Here is a 22330-nt window from a genome sequence, read left to right as displayed (position 1 = left end):
CCGCGGTCGTGGGGGACGATGTTAGTTGCACGTTTGTTTGTGTGGAAGGAATGAGAGCGATGCATTCGGCGTTGGAATTCAGGGCGGTCGTTGCGCGATACAATTGCGGACTGCCCAATTGAAAAGAAAAGAAAAAAAAAGGCTACACGCCTGTCAGCTATAGTGGTTTTTCTAGTATTCAATTTCGAATATTTTTCTCTTGTTGTGCAAATGAACGGGAGACTCCCAAAGACGCGTTTCAATCATTTCCTACTCTGGAGGTACGCGCACGAGCCAAACGTGAATGCAACGCGTAATCTCCACCATCTTGATCTGACTTTTTTCTTTTTTTCTTTATTTTTTTTTTTTAAGAAAATTTTAAAAAATGAAATAAAAAAATGAAATCGCACGGACGAACGTCAACAAATTTATCTGTCACCAGAAATCCGGATTACGTTGAAGCGAATGATTCAAGAAAGGTCCTATTGGATTAACCTATTCGTCTTTAACCAGTTGATTTTTTTTTTTACCTCATTTCATTTTCTTCCCCACCCCCCCACAAAAAAAAACAAATTCTCTTCTTTTTGACTTGTTGTAGCGCCTTCCTTTTCTTCTCGTAATCTAAGAACGATTGATGATGGGAAATGTGGGCCGGGTCGTCTCTCTCCACGCTCGTCGACTTCTGCCGCTTCTGTTTGGATTCGATGAGAACGAGATGACTCGGCATATTAATCGTTGTCGGATGATGTTGACGCTTCGCTTTCCTGCTGCTGTCTCATTCCGACGATAGGCCCCCAACAACCACCGGGGCCCCACGGGCTAATGATGGAGGCTTGTTGTTGTTGTTGTCGTCAGTCCTTTTCTTTTCTTCTCTTTTTTTTTTCGTATGTGAGGAAAGGCCTCATGCCGGGATTGTGTCCGTCCGAGAATGCATTTCACTGGATACAGGCTGTGTAACGTGCCCATCATCAGCAGAATGAAAACGGACACCCTGGTTGCCTTTGAATTTCGGAAGGGATTGGACGCAAGAGAGTCGGCGGTGGGCGAGAGAATCGACGTCGTCTACCGGAGGATTGTTATTTATTCCATGTGTGTGTGTGTGTGGGTGACACACACGCTTTGCTTTAAAAGAGCTTTTGAAATGGACACGATCGACTCGTTTCTTCTCCTTTTTTTTTTTTTTTAAACTCCGTCTCTATTGTATCGATGCGAAAAAAGTTCCTCTCTCCCTGTCTACAACATTTTTTTCTCACACACACACACACACACACACACACAAGCGGAGCAGAACAACAGGATAACAAAAGATACCGTCATTGCACGTATATAACCTTCGCTGTATCCTTCTTTCACCTTATTGTTGCTTATTTTTATATTTATTTGCGTCAGCTATAGACAGTCTCACTCTACGCGGCCATTGTTAGGCGCAGGCAACACATCCTTTGCTGGGATTTTCTTTTGGCTGCATTCAATCTTTTGTGATGTTGGCCAAAGCCATTTAAATACTATTGACAATGTTTGACGTTCAAATCAAAATGAAGAATCGATTCCCCCCCCCCCTATCCGTTTTTCAATCCAATTTCGGATGGTATCAAATGATCAGGTTAATCGAGATGTGTTTAATTGATCGTATCGTTTGTTAGTTATTTAATCCTGATATCATTTGCCGATGACTAACGTTTTGTGATTTTTCTTTTCAATGTTTCAGGTTCCACGAGATGGACGGATCAACAGCGACGTCAAAGGTAGGACAAATTTCGCTTTGTATTTCTAAATTCTTTGCGAGGATCTTCCTCGTGGTGACGCAATCGGGCGGCAAGAGGGGGGGTTATATTCGAGGTCCTGCGCATTCGAGTCTTTTGAATGGCGAACAAGTTTTCCATTGCGCACCGGTCTGTTGTCCTCTTTTCCGTTTTGCACCGACCCTCCCTGTTTTTCCGATCGATGGCAACATGTTGCCGCGGCAATGCACCTGAAAAACAAAATCGAATGCCAATCTATACACACGCACATAGTCGTGCGCGCACATAGTCGTGCGCGCACATTTTCATTCTTGACCGAAGGGGATGAACGAGTCGGAACAAACACATGTGCTGCCGGACAATCTATTCATGTCGATGCTATTGGGGAAAAAAAGAAAAAGGAAAACAAAACAGAAAACAAAAAACCCCTACCCACATCTCTTGCAAGTTCTCATTTGAAAGTAGCGCCGAACGAACGAGCCGAACATCCGCTCACGTTCATCCTCCCACCTGTTTTTCGTTGATGCCATCCATCCCCTTTGGAAAAGGAGGATTACATCAAAAGCTTTTGCCCGGACATCATTGATGAATAGGAAGGAATCGTAGCGTATAGCGATCGCTCTTCCGCTTATTTATTTTATTTTTATTTTTTTGGGAGGGGGGGATTCAAATCCTCGTTGCACGTGCTGGACGCAGTACACCTTTAAATCCTTTTCCATCCAGGTGATGGGCAGTTTTCAAAAATGTTTATCTTTTTTTTAATTTTCTTGCACAGAGTCTCTTTTGAATTTAAAAATCAAATCTTTTTTTTTTAATCTCACGTGCAAATGCGAATGAAATCAAAAGATGGAAAGGACCAATGTGATAAGTGAAAATGCCCACTTGGTCCTCGCATGTGTTCTACTTGATAATCTGACTTGCTCTTCTTCTTCTTCTTGTCGATTTGTCGGCACTATTGTATTTGAGCAGAGCCTATCGCAGGGCGTGATTGACATACGAAAATCCTCTTGACTCTACTGGCATCTCCGCCTCTTCCCCCCTCCATTTTTTATCATCGCGTATGTGATTTTCTCGCCTCGCAGCATCACTGCGAAAAAGTAGCCGAAAACAAGGAGGAGATGTATCCTCTAGATATAGGGAATTGTGTGTGTGTGTGTGTTCATCTAGTCGAAAAGTACAATCGATTTACCTTTTTCTCTTGTAGGCTTTTTTTTCGAAACATCTTAAAAACGCAGACTTCTGAACGTGTTTTTTCTTGAAAAGAAAAGAATAGCAGAAATGAGGAAAGGGTGTCTTTAGAGGCTTTTCTTTTTTTTAACGTTCTCTCTTCTTTTGACAACAAAAGGCAAAGTGGAGGAGAGAGGGGTGAAAAAGAGTTTCAAGGCAATCCGGTTGATGTGGTAGACGGCTTGACGACGATGAAGAGACGGAATCCTCAGGTGTGTGCGTGCTGATTTTTATCTTTTGCTTGCCTTGAGAACAGGACCGAACAGCTTTCGGTTCAGATTCTTCCTTCAAACTGACTTTTTTTTTTTAAATAATAATAATAATAAATAAATAAAACTAGTAAGCAAAATGCAAATTCACATTTCCCACGGCCAAAGTTGTCTTCCTTGATGGCGGTGATTTGATAAAAACGCCAAACTAATAGAGACAAATAGGTTGTCGCTCCAAGTATAAAAATGATGTTTAAAAAAATAAAATAAATAGATACAATATTATATGTTTGAATTCATTGCGACATGTAAGGTTATTTATACCCTATACTAGCAGCCGAACAAGCAGGGGGTGACCGGAACCAATAGCCTCTCTCTTTTGCTACCTATAAAAAAGAAAGAAAAAGCGTATCATTAGACAGACTTGTTATGCCTTACACACACACACACACACAAAACACATACGTATAATACCGGTGTAGTGTGTCTATATATATATACTGGCCATCCACTGACAAATCCTCGTTTCACAGGTGTGCGCCTCGGTGGCGGTGGTTTCTTTTCTTTTTCATTCCTCTTGTGTTCTGAGGAGTGGGAGCGTCCCCTACTGAGTTGGCGCATTGTTGATCTCACAAGCTGCTGTGTATTGCTATCAAATAAACTTTTTTTGGTGGGTGCAGGGGTTGGGGGAAGAGAGAAATAAATAGAATAGCTACAACGGCGGCTGCCCAGGTGCTGGTGCTCTTTCCACTTCTCTTCTGCGCACCATCGTCCAGCATCAGTTGTTTGTGTCGTCTGTCTCTTTTCTTTTTATTCTTTTCTTTTCTAGACATAGGACCGTACAGCGATAATGGCGCATCGTTTTATTTTCTCCTTTTTCTTTCTTAAATGACAATTTTTATCGGTGAGAAGAAGAGAGAGATCCCTCCCTTATAAGACGAGCCACAGCCGGAAGGATGCGTTTGCATTGTAACTGACAATGACGACTTTGTGTGTGTGTGTGTGTGTGTTCCGTCTTCTTTTTTTTTCAAAATGCTGGACATTTTTTCCCTTCTTCTCCGTGTTTCAGCCCCCATCGTTTTATTTCTTTTCTCTTTTATCGAAATCCATTCTAACTAGTTTGTGTGTCTCCTACCCATTGTTGGCTAGGCGATAGCTAAGTGCCGAGTCAGCTTCTTTTTTTATTTTCCTTTAGTTTTTTTTGTGTTGTGCATTTCATATCCACCCATGATGAATGTCGTCCAAGAGTTTAGTAGAAAAAGAAAAGCGACGAATATATATATATATATTTTCTATTGATATAAACTTCAACCAGCAACTGATGGCCATTTCTTTACGCTTATTGTTGAACCGGATCGAATCCATCTCTTTATAAATTCCTTTTTTTTTTATCTTTTTTTTTTTTTATATTTTTTATTCGTAAACTGAGAGCAAAAGAAATTCCCCGTTTTTTTTGGGGGGTGTTTTTTTAGACATTTCCTCTGTTGTTGTGGTTCTGTTTGTGGGTGTCTCGTGTGTCCATCGTTTTGGGTGGTTCCCATTCTTTAGTCCATTTTATTCAACCGAAAACTTGTCACGATTCAACGACTTCGTTTTTTTTTTTTCTTTCTTCTTCTTTCCCCCAATTGATCTGAACATTCCACACATCATAATAGAAACTTTTGCGCTGTAATCGGGGGCGTATTCTGTCGTTAATTCGATTCATTTTCCGTATAGAACCGCCATCCTATATCATTTGGGCCGAAGTAGAGGCAACGCACGTGCCAGTCCACCACGTTTAAGTACACGACTTGCCGGCCAAAAATGCCTCGTACATTTTGAAATCACGCTGCACTCAGTTCTGCCCTTTTTGTGATGTGGAGCAGTTTTTAGGTTTCCCTGGAAATCTTGCGATTATCGTTCGACACTTGTCTCTTCGATTTTATTATTTTTTTCAGCGGCTCAAAAATGTTAATTATACAGACGTTTATCCCCGGAATAAAAAAACACGCAAGTTATTTTCAATTCCAATCTTAAATTATTATTTTTTTTTTCTCTCCTCTTCTTTTTCGTCTCTTTTTACGTGACCAGAGCGGTGGATCCTTTGCTATGCTAATCACCACGTTTTTTTTTTTTTTTTAGAACCCCTTTCTCCATGTCCAATCCCATGTTGCATGTTGTTTGGGCCCTGTTACAAAACCCCGTGAGCGCCATTTTCTTTTACATTTTTATTTTTTTTCATTTTTCGACGGCCATTCGGACTGTGCAGGGAATTTTATTTATTTATTTTTCGTTGTTGAGAAGAGCCGGCCGCTCGTTCGTGACAACACGCGCACATTTCTTCTTCTTCTTTTCTCTTTTCAAATTCCTTTGTATACGGTCTTTTTAGGTCTCCTTTCTCCAGCGTGGAGTATATCGCGACTCGAAGACATTCGGTGATCGACTGAGCCGCGTGTTGTAACGGCGTCTGTAATTTGATGTTTCTGCTCGTTGCGTATAGGCTAAAAGGGCAATGGCCAAAGAAAAAAAGAAGGAAAAGCGTAGTAAAAAAAAAGAAAACGCGATAGGATATTATAATAGTATATAATAGAATGAAGAATGGCATGAAAAGGCTGGTTTGGTGTGTAAATCATTGCGTGTGTGTAACATTGTGACCCGACGCGTCGCAGCCATTCAGGAAAGAAGAAGAAAAAGACTCTTGAAGTGTCACCTGTGTGTGCGTGTGTGCTACGAGGCTTCGGGGTCTCGCACGGCAGCGACATAAAGTTTGAATAGGTTAGGCTGATTGGGAAGGAAACAAGAAAAGCAACCACCTCTTTAAGTGGATGAATAGATACGCAGAGGTCTATAGGCAGCAGCAGCAGAGAATGGCCTGTATAGAAGAAGACTGGACACAACTACGAGAAGGAGAGACTGCACTTCCGGCCGTAAATGATGGTGTGTCCCTCTGTTGAAGAAAGAAAAGGTGGAGAGGACCTTTTTCTATCCCTTTTTCTTTCTGCCTATCTTTTTATTGTTATTATTATTTCAGCTGAGGGGTTAGAATATAGGGAGAGAAGCTGAGGCGACAAGCTGTCTGTCAGGTGAACCGCTCCTTTTTTTTTTTCTTTTGGCCTCTCTACCTTTGCAGCATTCCAGGTAGGGTAGACAAATGCTGGAGAAACCCCCTATTTTTCCCCCATTTTATTTTTTTATAGTATGCGCATTCTAGTGTGTGCTTGTACAGTGACACAGTAACTATGGCCGGTAGTATAGCCTTTTCTCAATTGGATTCTCAACACACACACACACAAAAAAAGGAAAGCCCATGCACACCCTAAAGCGCGTTGGAGAAGAAAAAAGCTCGTAGGACAAATACCAGCCCTCCCTTGACACCATATCCTTAAAGGTCGATTCTTTTTCTTTTTCTTTCTTCATGAATGTCCAGCGTTCAACTAGAAAGAAAAAAGGAAAACGAGGAGGAAGTTACCAGAGTTGTCTGCTTGAGATTGTATGCACATTCCAAAACGAACAGGTTGACCTTTGTGACCTGACAGGTGGAGCAGACCATCAAATGAAATAACACACAAAATTCGAGCGAATGTTAACCGCCCATTAACTTTATTTTTATTTTTTGCTTTCAATCTTCGATTTCCCTTTTTTTTTTTCAAATGAAAAATGGGTTGCATTTTTTCTGTGTGTAGGTGGACGCATTCTAGCGCAGGGCGGCGGCGATCCGATGGCCAACCGCATCTCTAAGGAATCTCGTTTGTGTACCTTGTAACGTTTTGTGATCCCCTCTTTGATGGCGTATCGATTATACGAAAAAGAAAGAGGAAACCGATCATGTGTTTTTTTTTTTATATTTCCCTTCTTTCCTCCCTTCTCTTCTTCTTCTTTTTTATTAGAAGAGAGCCAAACGAGAGACACCACGTGAAGTAGAGTGAAAGAGATACGATCGAAAAGATGTGATCGCGATTGGACAGTGACATCATATATCCAACGGTGTCGGTGTCTAACACGAACCACCATCACACACACACACCGTGTGATTTTTTTTTTTTCTCTTTCTTGTTTCTTTTTACCTCCCCATTTTCTTTTGAACTTGCGCGCAAAGTGCGTGTCTTGCCTTATGGTGGTAACACGAAAGATATGAGACTTCCCGAGGTGTTTCACGTGACATTGCGCCCAACCCGAACATATACCGCCCGGACTAATGGGATACCCGCTGAGGAAAGAAGAAGAAGAAGAAAAAAAAAGCTTTAAAGAACAAGATGGAAAAGAATAAGAAAAAAAAAAAAAACGAATAAGGAATCATTTGACAGCATCTTGGGGGGTCAAAAGACGTGCGCGCGTTTAGCCTCTATATGCGCTGGAGCCTTGATGTGCGCAAAGAGCTTTGATATATATATTTTTTTCAACTTAAAAGAATAAAAGAGAATAGAAATAATAATTTAAAAAAAAACAAGACAACTGAAGAGAACAAGATCCAATGAGCTGATACATTGTTTCTGTGATATTAAGCTCCAGATGATGCTATTAAAATGTGTTGCTGTAGTGAGAAGAAAGACTCTTGAATCTTTTTGATGTTGTGAAGAAAAAAAATGGATGAAAAGCGAGCGCACGTCATTGTCAGTTGGACAACAAAACCAAATTGGAAGGAGGAGGGAAAAGAATCACCTTAAAGTCGGTCTTTATATAGAATCATACGTGCATCTCCGAAGGGAAATGCTATTGAAACGTTTTTGTTTTTTCATTTACCTTTCTGTCTATGGGCCATTTTTTTTTAAATTTTATTTAAAGGGGGGATTGAATTCCTTGTGACCCATAGAAAAGTAACTCCTCCCGTTTGAAATTGTAGGCCTCGATAGAGAGAGAGAGAGAGACAAAAACAGTTGGGGGTATTTTGGCTTTAGTTCTTCTCTCATCCGGTCCTTTTTTTTCCTTTTTCTTTGCCTTTGGTTTTGTGTGTGTGTGTGTGGATCGGCCGGCTCTCACCCGAGAGACTTCCTCCTTTCACAAAAAAAAAAGAAGAGAGAGAGATATGAAGAACAACTGGGCACGTAGGATGGATGGTCGTACGCGCCAAAGACACAGGGACGCAAAACAAGACAAATGTCGCATTTTCCAAAAGAATGGGAAGGTGTCAGGGCCGCCTGCCGAGTCAGCCCAAACCACTTTGCCAAACGGACTTTGGGGGCCATTGTTCCTAACTTCATCCTTAAGATCCTCTTTCTTCTCCCCCCCTGCCCCTCTTTCCCATCCCACCGCTAGGCCATGTTTCTTTTGGCGCACAACACCTGATACAGCCTCAACATTAGAGGGAGGAGGGCTAAAGATGTGCCCACCTCCCCCACCTGTGTAGTTTCTCCTCCTACTACGCCAAAGTTTCTTTTCTTTTTTCAATTTTTTTTTTCCTGAGGTTCCCCCCTCCCTTTTTTTTTGAACTTTTTGGTTGACTCTATTGTAAACGATGCACTTTACCTATACAGAATTTCTTATTTTTATTTTAATTTTTTTTTCTCCTTTGCTTTGTTGAATGTTCGCCTTCTGACCGCATGTTGTAAAGGCCGGATGTTGAATAATAGCTTTTTTGGCAAGACACGAAAACGCCAATAATGGCTGCTGTGACGCGTCAGGTAGTTGAGGCAACAAATGTCACATTGTCAATCCGTCTCGAACACAACGCCGAAGAATGTCGGCTATGGCATGCCGATGAAATAGACTCCCCCCTTTCCCTTTTTATTTCTTTTTCGTGTGTGTGTGTGTGTTCCTTCTTCCCCATCTTCAGCTACACGTCGGTTCAATGTGAGCTCGTCAAGCAGTATAAACTATTCACACGTGTCAAAACAATCCAATCAGCACCGAAAGCCTATATTAGCTGTCACTCGTCACTTTTCAATGAAAACAATATCAAAAAGAAGAAAGGTATTGTCCAACACGCACATTGTCTTTAATACGTCATTTACATACCGTTAGAGGAGACGGGTGGGAGGGGGGGAAAGTTTAAAAGGCCCCTTGTCATAATCTCGTCTGCTTATGAAATAGGCGGACAGAAATCACACGGATTCGATCCGTCTATGTTTAAAAAAGAAAAGGGCCTAAAAATCAAATGAAAACAAAACACGGATAGAAAAAAAAAAAGAACATGTGAGTGGGGGGTTGGAGTAGAGGCGGATAATGTGTTGTTGTGTGTTGTTTGAATTCATGTTTGCGTAATGGGACGTGTGTGACGCCGAGGCCAAAACTGAGAAACGCCGGCAGTATTTCTCCTTTCATTCCTCTGTGTGATGATCCCAAAGTGGAGTGCAGCATCTCCTTGCCACCCCTGCGCGCCTGCGCGAAGCACATGTCGCGCATAATTTCAAGTCAGCGTGTTATCCACAGCGCGCAAAGTAACCGTTTTCTCAAATCACTCTCTCGCTTCTTTCGTCTCGTATAGAAATGAGAAGGGGGGAGTAAGGAACAAACGAGAGCCAGAAAAAGACAAGAGTTTGTTGTTGTTTTGTTTTGTTTGAATAACATTTCGGATAGAAAAATCTCCCGTCGCTAGCGCGTCTGATCTCAAAGCTAAAAGGTGATGATCGATGGACGATTAAACGCCTTTTTTCCTTGTTTTCCCTCTTTCTTTTTTCTGTATATTTTTCACGATGTTAAAAGAGAGAATAGAAAAAACACGCATGAAACTGCTCCAGGGATGCAGGCATATAACGATGAGCGCATAGTCATATTTGTTACCCTGCAGTTGACTGTGTTTAACACCAAAAAAAAAAAAAGGAAGGCAGCTCTGTCTGTGCATGTGTCCCTAAGATGTGCATAATTCACGCGACTGCCGCCGTCGGTTTCCTCTTATACGCTTTTTTGCATACGAAATAGACAGGAACGAACGCGGGACTCTCGCAGCGGTGAGTCCCTCTTGTTTTCCCTTGGCGACTGAAACCTTAAAAAAAAAATGAAAGAAGAAGAGACACGTATAGAGACAGAGAGAAAGAATGAGAAAGAAAAAGAATAATATAGTAGTCTTAAGCGAGAACATAAGCGCCACCTACGGCGCTGTAAGCGGTTGACCGACGACTCTCGCGTTCGCGACGGGACCAACACACACACACAAAAATAGATACCCCCTTTCGTAATAGGGGGATCTGTGGGACCTTCATCATCATATATCCCAAGTTTGTTTCAAAAAAAAAAAATTATCGACATTCACCGCAAAAGGGGCCGAGGTGCTAATTATTCACGGGGCGTCCTCAACCTCTCTTTGGTCTTTCCTCTTTTTTTTTTTTTATTTTCCCAGCAGCCCATCGTCTGTTAGAAGAACAACGTTGTCAATAGAAACTGTATAAGAAAATGAGAGAGAATAAAAGAAAAAAAGAGGTTGAAGGGGGTCGTGAGAAGCACGACGAGAATGCCGGTGACTTCATTGGCACGTTTTTCGAGACCAGCGCGCACACACTCACAATCGTTCAACCACAACATTTTTGGTGGGGGGGGGGGGCCTCCCTCCAGTGAAATACATTCTTTTGCCAGCACTGTGTAGCTCCGGTCCTTTCTTTCTTTTTCTCACTGTAATAACACCCTCTCTTGTTGGCTGCTTCCTATCTATCGAGCGTGCCGTGGAAAACCTTTTGATTTGATTTTTTAAGTGTGAGTGTATCTCTCTCTCTCTCTGGATTTCTTATAACTTGACAATGCTTGTTTATCCACCACACACTACCAGTTCATTTCCTTTTGATTTTAGATTTTTTTCTTTTTACCTGACGTCAATGACGCGTGTCATTTTCTTCTCTCTCTCTTTTTTTAAAGGAGGGATTTCTTCTCCTTTTCTTTGCTATCGTCCTGCTTTTATTTCTGGTTTTAAAATAATAAGAAGAGGGGAAAGAAAAAAGGGCAACGGCGACTTCAACGCCCGTGTTCCATCAGAGCGGTTCTCTCTGTTTCTACGTCAATCAAATATGTAGATTCAAAGAAAGAGAGAGAGAGAAAAATGAGCTTGACAGCTGATTTGAAAGCTCTTTCTGTTGTTTTGTTTCTTTTTTTATTTCAACTTTTATTTTTTTTTGTTTTCTTAGTGGGGAGACGTACACACGTGAATCAGATGGTGTAGAGCTTGTTTGTTGGTGGGCCCCTCTTGTTTCTCACACACACAGCACTGACAAGATCACTCTGCGAGAAAATGAAACGGACGACCGGTGTCTGATTGTGAAACGATTTCAGTTGTTCCACCACTACAACTGACGTTTACTATTTGATTTTAGATTTTTTTGTTTTGTTTTTTCTTATTTTTTTGATGCAGCTGGCCTCGGACGTGGCCAACTCATACATATTGTTTCCTCTGATTGTATATGTATATAATATATTTTTTTTTCAAATTTTCATTTGTCGTGTTTGCGCATGTCGTTTTTCTAGAGGGTTTTGTTTCGACGTGTCAAATGGTGCGCAAAGAGACATGCCTAAATACGGGTATATTGTTCGTGTTTGTACACGTTACAATGAAGCACGTTTACGTGTGGCAAACTGACTGAAAAAACAAAACACCAATTGTTTTTTTTATCTTCTTTTTTTTTTTCAATTTTGGCTTACCTTTTTTTCTTTTATTATTATTATTGACAATAAAGTCGTATTCCGTTTTGGTTGGGCCTTTATTTTATTTTCCCCCTTTGTGCGAGGGTGTCGCGCTAACACACACACAAAAAAGTGCCTAATTGATTGGGCAATATTCATTGACCGCTGGTTGATTTGTATCTCTTTTTCTCTCTCTCTTCTTTCTCCTTCGTCTTCATTTCTCCCACGTTTACAGCTGACGTTGTGTATAACAGTCGGATTAGATACGAATGTAATATACAACTGGCCATAACTACAGGTGTCTGTATTGGACATGTGTTCTTGCTTCTCTCCAATTGGAAAGAAGAAGAAAATGGGAAAAGGTGTTTTTGTTTTTTTCTTTTTCTTTTTATTCGTCTCATATTTTTATTTTTTTTTTCTTTCAAAAGTCGTTTCCCCCATTTATGACCCGTCATCTTATTGAGTTTCACATCACCTTTTGGTAGCCCAACACGCCACCATATCGAGGTGAGCAGAGAGCTATAGTGATTTTTTGTGTGTGTGATGTTGTTGTTGTTGTGTGTGTGTGTCTGTCTGTCTTGTTGTTGAGCAGTTGTTTGGTTATTTCTTCTCTCTTCGTAGTGGTTGGTTGGTGCTGATGGTGCCCGGCACTAAAAGCCCACAGGGTCAAACAAAAGCCATCACAATAAGAACATTTTTCTTTTCTTTTTTCCTGATATTTTCGTTTTGGCTATTATGTTGTGCGGAATGAACACGTCACGTCTTTGGCTCGATTTTTTCCCTCTAGGCCCTTTTAGTTTGTTTTTTTTTTTGCTCCTATTCGGAGACCTCCTCCATTAAAGGTTGTGTTAGCCATCGCCTTTTGGACACACCACTTTTCTTTTACTTATTTTTTTCCTGTGTGCTACGAACAACAAACTAACAATGGATGCCGTTCTTCCGCCCGTTGTATCTGTCGTCCGTCTACATTTTTTTTAAAATTTAGACGGGGGGTTAGTTTCGACCACTTTTTGTCTGATTTCTTATAGCCTGGCATCGTCACGACATTTTTGGGGGTTTCGTTGAATGTACAGCACCAAGAGAACGATGAAAACAATTGGAGGATGACCGTAAACAAAAGCGGCTTTTATTTTGTGATGTTATTATTATTTGTCAGTTAACGTGTAAACACAAAATGGAAGTAGACACACAAAGCGAAAGAAAAGAGACAGCGTAACGTTGAACGGAGAATGATCAAAAAGGGGAACTCGGATAATGGTCTCGCATTATTCCTCGCACTTGTATTTTTCTTTACTCAAGTGTCGCTAAGAACAACAACAGTTTGGAAGACAAAAGCGAGCGACGAGCAACGCAACCAAAAATAGCCGAGACGTTGGTTCGTATAGATTTTCGAATAAAAGAATTCTTTTATGTTTTTATTTTTTATTTTTGTTTTCCCCTCGTTTGCGGGAAGCGGATTATTCCGGCTGGGAAACTATCGTTGCATCTCTCTTGTCTTCCCTTTGGGCTCTTGATACTTGTCAAGCTTTATGTTCCACTATTCTGGTCTGCATTAAAAAGAGTGGCCCTTTAAATCAAAACGCCAAACAAAACAAGAGGGGGGTTCCCTGTTGATTGAAGAGAAATCTCGTTACAAGTTTGTCTTTTGTTTTTTCAAATTTTCTTTCTTGTTTTATCTTGTTGTTGTTTGCTGTGGATGACTGAAAAGGTTCACCGAGATCGAGGTGTTCTATTCTACTTTGCCTCTTTTTTTTTATTTATTTTTTTAAATTTTATTTTCCGTCTTTATGTATGGACGATGTTATTGTGTTGACATATTGGAGAAACAAAAAACCTGCCTGCACAATGAGGGGAAAATAAAAAAAGAGAGCCTTTTTATATTCCTTTGAAAATTGTAATGTACCCAGCCACTTGATGTCTGCTGGGCTGGTCAGAAACAATGTGCCTCTTGACTGGAACCAAAAGTGGAACCTTTTTTTTTTATTTCATTTTAATTTCGTTGTTTTTTTTTTTGTTTTGTTTGCCTTTTATTTTTGCTGCAAGGAAAAGATAAAAAAACAAAACAAAAGATGGTGGAAGGTGTTTTGTTTTCACTTCTTTTGGCTTGGCCTCTTTAGACCTTCTCTTATTCTTGCAACATTTGCCCATTTTCATTCGACTATGACGTACCACTTGTGTAGGAGATTAGAAGCTGGAACAACAACAACGACGAGACCAACTGAGGAAAAACGAGGGCTGGGCTTTCCAATTGAACGAGAATTGATCAAAAGGTGCGCGCAAAAGAGATGAAGGGAGAAGGCCTACCGGAGGACTATAACAACATCCCAGATCTATGGGTCCCGTCTTTTGTTTTTATTTTTTTTCCCTCTTCAAAGTGCTATGGACTGTGCGAATGTCTTTTACCTTCCATCTTTGATTGGACGAAGAACAAAAAATCCTCCATAGTCCCCTTGCAAAAAAAAAAAAAAAAGGAAATTGAAATAGTTGTGGCCCAGGTGTCTTCCGCCATCGATGAAGAATAGCCCAAAGAAAAGAATAGAAAAATGCCTCTTTAAGCGATTCGGTTTGTCCATCCTACTCCTTTTTTTTTTTTTTCGCCCTTTTCTTCGTTTCTTATTGTATTTTCAAACCTTTTTATTTTTTTTTATTCTTTTCTTCTCTCAGCAAGCTTTTAGGCTCTGTACTCGCGACGTGTGTATAAACTAAAAATGGGGGGGAACCCACCCGGCGATCTTCTTTTGTTGACCATAAACGGGTTGACAGGCTGGTCAAGGGAGCCTATTCTTCTGCGTGTGAAGCTAAAGTCGAAGCCGCTTCTGAAAAAAAAAAAGGAAAAAAAAAATGATTTGAAAAATAGCCAGGAAACACATGAAATTCTCTTCCAGTTGATGGCTCTCCTCGATGCATTTTCTCCAACCTGGGACAACTCGATTGCTGGAAGACATTTGCCGGCCGTGTCGGCCAACCTCTAAAATTATTGCTTACATGCGACTCGTGACGCGTTTATTGACAGTCCCGTTTTCAGATTTGGATGTAATCGAATGAAATCATTTTGATTCAAGTTTTCGTATGGGAACAGGATAAATAAAAAGGAAGGGGAAATCAATGGTTGTTTGGGTTTGCGAGCGGAGGCAAATTCTTTTCTCACCTGATCTTCACCTGGTAAGGTGAATGGCAGGAATGAAGAAGGTGGGAACGTATGCAAGGGGAGTTGGTGGGGGTTATTGGAAGGTGGGGAGGAAAGAAGCCCAGGAATGTCATACGACGAAATGCGTCGGGTGTTTCTGGTCCAAGAAAAGAAAAATAACCGTTTCTTTTTTCTTCTTCTCACCTTTTTCTTTTTGATCTTCTGGTATTTAGTCGACTGACGATGGCTCTTTCGATGGTCGTACATGCCGAGGTCCTCCTTCTCCTCTCTCCCATTGATCCACATAACTCGACACCTTTCAATGGTATGTGTGTGAAAGGCGGGGGGACCTGACGCTGAGAGCATTCAAAAACCAACTTAACAGAAGAATGGAATAAAAAAAAAAAAGAGCAACAAACGAAACTGTGTGTAGCGTATTTCTACACTTGTCTCATTGACTGGGTTGGAAAGAACTTTTTGCAATGAAAAAAAAGGGAGAAAAACCGTTGCAAAATGCCATCCATAAGTTCGTTAATACGGTCGACTATCCGCCAGTTGCGTTCAACGAAAATGTTTTTATTCAGCCGTGGGATCATAGATCAGGTGCGTATACCTCCCGACCGGAAAGGGCTGGTTATTGAGACGCTCGTATTTTGTTGTGTACAAAATACCTGTAACGCATAAAAAGCTGATGTTCACTCGTGATACGATGAGAAAAGGACGGGGGAAAAAAAATGCTGATGCAATCTTGTTGTTTGGTTGTTTGTTTCATTGATCAGCAGACCGACGGGGTCGTTACGGTTGGCAAGAATTCGCCACGCATTTTGCGCCAACCGGAATTCCTGTACTGCCTTTCTGAATCCTATACGTTCGTCCTTTGATTGCCATCCAGTTTATTCTCACAAGAAAATCGAAACCTTTTTCTTTTCTTTTTTTTTAATTAGTGAAAATGAAAATCGAATTCTAATCAAGCCAGCCCATCTTGCCCTTGTGCTTCCTGTTTCTGTTTGATTGGGATAACTGACGATTCGGCCATTTATGAAAATGTCGCACAATGTCCTGTTTTTGCCGTCTGCCTATGCCAGCATTTTCATTTGCGTCGTGCACAAAATTTGAGTTTGCATTTGCATTTCTCCGGCTTTCGACATTTCCATCGTAGTATATACTATACGCGGCCAAACAGGGATCTTTTGAAAAGCTGCTGGTATTGAACATTGATGACAAAAACAGTGCAGCAAAAGAGAAACAGGAAGAAGGAAAACAATAGGTCGTCGTTCTGTTGGATGCCCTTTCTCGTTCTTTTGGCTGTTTGCTTTAGGGACAACTATATACAGGGCCAGTACGACTACTGTCGGTCGCTTTATTCGTTTGCATATTGCATGGTCGAAAGACACGCTAACTCTTCGTAAAAACAAAAACAAAAATTCTTCCTCTTGTGTGCTCTTGTCTACCGTACCAATAGAAAACATAACACAGTATATATACACACACATCTACATGTATACGCATATATACCGTATAACTATATAAGAGTTACATAGAGGTCTGCCTTTCATTTCGTTCGTCCCTCCGGTTGTTGCTGTCATCATCACAAAAGCGACGCACGTCAGCTTTTGGCTTGTTTTCGATTTAGTTTTCTCCTCCTTGTCTATCTGCCCCGATTCTATTGTTTCTCTTCTCCCATTGTCCTGTTTAGAAAGGGGTGCAAGGAGCGAGGCAAACTATGTAGGAGGAAATGAAGAGGATAGCCAATTTTCGAATATGCAAAACTATTGATGATGAATGTCCATGTCTATGCTACATTACTTTTCTGGCCATGTCTTTGCGCGAAATTCATCTCAGACAGTCGGATGTTTCTTTTCTCTCTTCTGCTATTGTACCGTCGCATTGCACTGCCTGTGTATACAACCCAGTACTATATACACGTGGGATATAAGTTAACAGCTGTACACGTATAAACGAAAGCCCCCCCCCAAAAAAAAATGATGGAGGGCAAGAAAATGACACCCCACCACGCAACCGCATTTCAAGAAACACACAGAGAGGAAATCGTCTTGTTAGCAATGTTAAAAGAGGGAAATTCAAACAAGCAGTATCGATGCCGACAAAGCCCTTTTTTTCTCCCCTTTTTCACGACTTCTAGGGTGATGATATACATGCGTGATTTAGCTATGTAGTCTACAGTATAGGTACACAGAAAAATGTTGGGAGTTTTTTTGGGGGTTTTTTGTATGGGGGGCTAATATACAAAAGCTCCGGCAACGGGACGACACGTGAGCCCGACCGCATATGTGTAAAAAAGGGCCGTCCTTTCGGCCATTTTCATTTTTTGTTTTGTTTGTTTGAGTGGGCGGGCAGAAGAAACAGTTTTTGTTTATTTTTTTTATTCTTCCCGACCGTTCCTCTTGTGTGATTCGAGCTTTAGCCGTCAGCGTGTTATTATAAACGTATACCTAGAATGAAAGAAAAGATTATGGAAAAGTGAAGCGAAGAGAATCGAAAGAAAAGCAACAAACGAGTCGGGGAGAATTGAACTGATGTATCGTGGCTGCTCTGTGGTGGTGTGTGTGTGTGTGTGTGTGCTGGTTTTGTATTTGCCCAGTGCACGCCCGCATGTTTGTCTAATAGACAAGGCAAACAAGAGAGCCGACCAAAGTTAAAAAGACACTTTGCATTTCTACCTTTTGAAGACGAAGAAGAAGAAAAAAAAAAAATGATCGGCAAATGTTCATTTTTCTTTTCTTCGGTTCCGACTCGGTTGCGCTCGTTGTGCCCGTCCGCTCCCATCATTGAGCGTAACCGACATCGGCTCGTTGTTTGAAACGAATAGGCTTAATTATACAGGACTGGCTGCAATTTTCTTTCTCTTTCGGGAAAAAAAAAGAAAGAAAGAAAACAGAAGGATAAAAAAAAAAAACCCTCCCACCTCATAAGAGTCGAACCGCCTCTCACTGCTGTGTAATATACATAAGAGGGTGGCATCCTCTTCCCTAACTTTGCATGTGTGTGTTTTGAGCTAGTTTTTTTTTTTTTTCTTTCCATCGTTGGCCGATGATGCGCTTCTGCCCTGTACTTATCCCATTAGAAGTTGGCGCATTTTAAAAAACGGCCTCGCTGAAGAGACGGTGGCCGACACTAGTTTTGTGTGTGTGTGTGTGTTTGGAAAAGCCAACCGCTGGCACTTCTTGCAGCCTTTTGGCGGCTCCGTTTTTTTTTTTTAAGTTAGTGTTGGTGCGGTAGGCTAGTGGCAGTAGTGGTAGCGTGTAGTGCGGTGATGATGGCAGCGCTGCCGTTTTTCGCCCCGTTTGGAAAGAGAGAAAAAAGCGGCGGCGTGTGATGGACGGGGCCAGCGCTTGGGCGGAAACTGCCTGTTGTAGCTTCTTCTTGGCACCGACCGACGTTTGCCGACACACCGTATGGGCACCGCCAATTATTTACGACCGCTTGATGAGATCATTTGCCTTTCAAAGAGGCAGATCAACACGAAACCTAATTATCCTGCAAAGGGTTCGGCCCTTTTCGCCTCTTGCGCGCGCCCATTCCGCCTGTTTCTACGCATCGAATTCAGCATAACTCTTCTCCTTTTCTCTCTTTTGTTTGTTTGTTTCTCTTTTTCTTCTTCTTTATTTTTTTTTATTCATTCTATTTTCAACGTTTTTTTTAGGAGGCTTTTTATACGTACGTAATGCGTTTCTAAGCATACCCCTCGCCCATAAATCTCCATACTCCTTGAGGCTATTCAGCTTCATTTTTGTTTTGTTTTTTTATTCTTTTACGTTTAGATTTGACAACGGATGATGAACGAACTCTGGAATTTTTGCTCAGACATTTTTGTTTTTCGTCTTTTGTTTTGTTTTGTTTTTTTTTTCTTGCCGTATATGATCATAAAGCTTTGACGTTAGATCATATAGCTTTTCTTTTTGAGATGTCATTTCGTGCGCTATTGACAGATCTATCGCGCGCCCGTGTCGAGTGTCAGGATCTTTCCCTTTTTTTTTTTTTGTTACTCTAAATATGTTGCGTCTACCTGCAAAAAAAAAAAAAAGGTGGCGACCCTTCTTGAATTATTCATGCTGCGACTGGTTTCTATATACTTGTTCGTTTGTCTTTCTTTTCGTGGGCTATATATTTATAGAAGCGGACTTTGCGTTGTTGCGCTATCAGCCATCACGCAACTGTGGCATGTGTCCGGCTGACACTTTGATCTAAATTTCACGTAACACACACAAGGTAAAAAAAAAAAAAATAATAATAACGAAACAAAAGGTAAGAAAGAAGAGCGACAGTTGAATAATGAAAAATATTACAACTATAAGGAGATATCAACTTTGTTTATCTTGACACACGAGTCTTTTCTTTCCCGATTTCTGCACAATTGTGGAATTCAATTCTGTTTCTTTCCCCTCTTTTCTTTTCTCGTCACTTTCAGATACATTTTGAGCGTAATTGAGAAACAAAAACAAAAGATGGCGACATTACTCCGCCTCCTCATCCGGCACGACCTTCTTCACATCAAGGCCTATACACTCGCATGAAAATAGTACACCTCTCTGTTATCAGCGGGAGAGCTTAGTTTTTTTTTCTTTTAACTCTAATAGGCGAAATGATCTGTACATAAATGACCTGTTACGTCAGTTAGTCCCCCCCACACACACACACTTCCCCGAAACGTCTGACATAAAACATAAGTAAAAGAGGTCGTTACTATGGCGAGTCGCACTGGAAAATAAGAGTGTACTGGATCTTATGTACACAGAGAAAAGAGTAATAAATGAAGACCTTCAATAGAATATAAGGTATTACAGGGTTTAAAAAATAAAAAGAAGAAGAGAGAAAGAAAGGGGAGCGGCTATTGTGTGTTTTCCCCCATTTCCTTTCTCTCTTTTCATGGGAAAATGTGGAAGAAGTAGCAAGAGGCAGGGACAGCAGTTACAGTTCCGACTCGCCTTATGATACGCTTCGGTTTCATCATCAATCAGGTGAAAGAGTAAAAAAAGAAATAAAGAGGGGGGGAAATGTGCTAAAGGATACGGGGGAGGGTTTGAAAGGCAAGTCTCTTTTTTTTCTTCTTTCTTTTACAGAGACCCACCTGACACTTTAGTACAAATAAGTGGATAAAAGAAAAGCCTCACGCCCTGGATGTCTTGATTATGTTTAAAAATTGAGAGTATAGAAAGTATTATTGTTATTTTTTTATCCGTTTATAATGAGCTCGTTGTAATTACATGGACACAAAGACACACACCGTATGTACAGCAGACGACAATCAGAAACATGTAGTATATGAGGGAAACTGCTATCGTGATGAGGTGACATCAAGAGAAAACACAAAATTTCAATTGATTAAATTAACGAACGAATGAACGAGTCGGCAGGGGAGGAAAAAAAAGAGGGATATGACAAAAGAACAAAATATACTCTTCTCTTTCAGGCAGACATACGCGTCCACACACACACACACACACACATCTATATAAGGTGAGGGCCTATATAGCATACGCACTTTCAAAAAGAAAATGTAACAGCGCTTGTTCTTTCTTTCGCCTTTGTTGCTTTTTTCAAATATATCGTAATGCGTTGGAACATCAAATGTGAATTCTTGGGAAAAGAAAATTACTTGTGTGAATACAAAAAAAGAATTAAAAGGGGAATACGAGATTGAAGAAAAGTTAACATTTACACCAAATTTGACTTTTTTTTTTTTCTTTCTTTTTCTTTTTTGCTGGGGGGGGGGATGCAGTTACAGGTAAGATGCCTCGAATCACCGGTGTTGTCCCTCTACTCTCTCTCTCTGAAATGCTTAAATTAAAAAGACATTCATCTGATTTTCTTGTAGATTATTAAAAGGAACAGTCCAAAGAATTAAAATAAGTAAAAGCGTCAAGTGGAGATGTTTCAGTAGAGAACGGGTACGGGTCTTCGTAGTCCAGCCAGTTGATCTAGGGAGGGATAGCCAGCCGGAGCGACGGGATATTGCATTCCGGCGGCGGCAGCGGCCGCTTGAGCCGCCTGGTGGTAAGAAGCGGCGGCTGCAGCGCTAGCCTTGGTGTACATCAACGACGAATAGAGAGCGGCCGGTGATTGCTGTTGTTGATGATGTTGAGGGATTCCGGCCGACGTACTCACGACGCAGCCGTTGTTACTATTACTTCCATTGCCGCCGGATGTCGAGTTGACAGACGCAACTGGCGATGGCGATCCTTTCATACCGAATCCGTCCATTCGACTGACGGGCGAATTGCTGTCCGGTGACATTCTGTGTCCGTTATTATTTGCGTTGAGATTGGGAAGTCCGGCCAATCCGGCCAATCCGGGCATTCCTGGAAGTCCAGCCATACCGTAATAGTGATGCTGGTGAGAGCCGTACGGCGAAGGGAATCCAAACAAGCGGCTCTTGTCCAAGTCGAGCGAAGGAGTCACCGACGCAACAGATGAAGCAGATGACGACAAACTGCCGGCCGTCGTGCTGTTGGTGGTGGTCGTCGTGGCCGATAAAGTCGAATTCACGCTGGCGGCTTGAACGGAAGCGGCGTGCTGGGCGGCCGATAGCCAAGAGAGGGTGTCGAGTCCGGCGGCGGCTGCGTGATGATGCGGGTTCATACCGCCAAGTGAGTAGGGCATCGGGAACGAATAGGCCGCCGTTTTGTTGGCCATGCTCGGCTTGGGTTTGCGACGGGGTCGGTACTTGTAGTCCGGATGCTCCTTCATATGCAGAGCTCTTAAACGTTTGGCCTCGTCGATAAATGGCCTCTTTTCGTCCTCGTTCAACAGTTTCCATTCGGCACCTTTTTTTTTTTAAATAAAAAATTATTGTGTCCATTAGTTTTTGTGAATCTAAAAGAAGATTCTTTTTCTTTTTTGTTTTTTGAAAGCAAACGTTTTCTTGTATGGAATGTGTCGTGTTGAACTTACCGAGTCTTTTGGATATTTCCGAGTTGTGCATTTTCGGATTGTCCTGCGCGATTTTGCGGCGCTGAAGACGGGACCAGACCATGAAGGCGTTCATGGGCCTCTTGATGTGATCGGAAAGAACGCCGGTCAGGCCTACGCTTGCGCCGACATTCTTGCCGTTTCCGGGCGATGTTTGTTGTTGCTGCATCATGCTCATTGCAACAGCTTGCTGTTGCTGATGGTGATGGTGTTGCTGTTGCTGATGATGAGCCATCAAGAGGCCAGGTGAAGACTGCATAACTGACATGTCCATCATCTTCGGTGATTGCTTTTAATTGTCGGCGTGCAGAGTCGATCGATTGATTCAAAAAGAACAACAACAACAACAACAACGATGGGAAATCACTGTCTGGTTTTAGTTGGAGGTGGGCGATTGAATTCTTGTAACGGTTGGGAAATGAGCGCTTCTTTTTTTAAATGGTTCGTCAGTGGCGAGAGTTCGACTGAGACTGAGGTTTCACACGGCAGCTGCACACCATTTTGCTGCTGCTGAGGGGTTGGCCCAGGTTTGAAAAAAAAAAAAAAAAAAAAGACGGATGGCGAGGGGGTAGAAGGGAGAGAAGGAAAGCCCACCC

At 41.5% G+C, this 22330-nt stretch overlaps 2 protein-coding genes across 2 annotated transcripts in view; one reads left to right on the top strand and one right to left on the bottom strand.

Moving 5' to 3' along the window:
* LOC116918957 (peroxisome biogenesis factor 1) overlaps positions 1–22330 on the top strand; it is an 85488-nt gene that overhangs the window by 47424 nt on the left and 15734 nt on the right. Inside the window, 1 exon segment of the mRNA XM_045171104.1 lies at positions 1688–1724. The gene's annotated coding sequence lies outside the window, so the exon portion shown is untranslated.
* On the bottom strand, positions 19990–22218 carry LOC116918965 (transcription factor Sox-21). Its single transcript, XM_032924786.2, has 2 exons — positions 21717–22218; positions 19990–21589 (listed from the first exon to the last, which is right to left on the bottom strand). Exons 1-2 carry the CDS (start codon positions 22009–22011, stop codon positions 20700–20702), a joined length of 1185 nt encoding a protein of 394 aa, XP_032780677.2. The 5' UTR covers positions 22012–22218; the 3' UTR covers positions 19990–20699.

The sequence above is a fragment of the Daphnia magna genome, linkage group LG3 (assembly GCF_020631705.1).
Source record: "Daphnia magna isolate NIES linkage group LG3, ASM2063170v1.1, whole genome shotgun sequence".
Classification (NCBI taxonomy): domain Eukaryota; kingdom Metazoa; phylum Arthropoda; class Branchiopoda; order Diplostraca; family Daphniidae; genus Daphnia; species Daphnia magna.
Note: the sequence above shows the minus strand (reverse complement) of the source record. Positions and strands in the feature narration are given on the sequence as shown.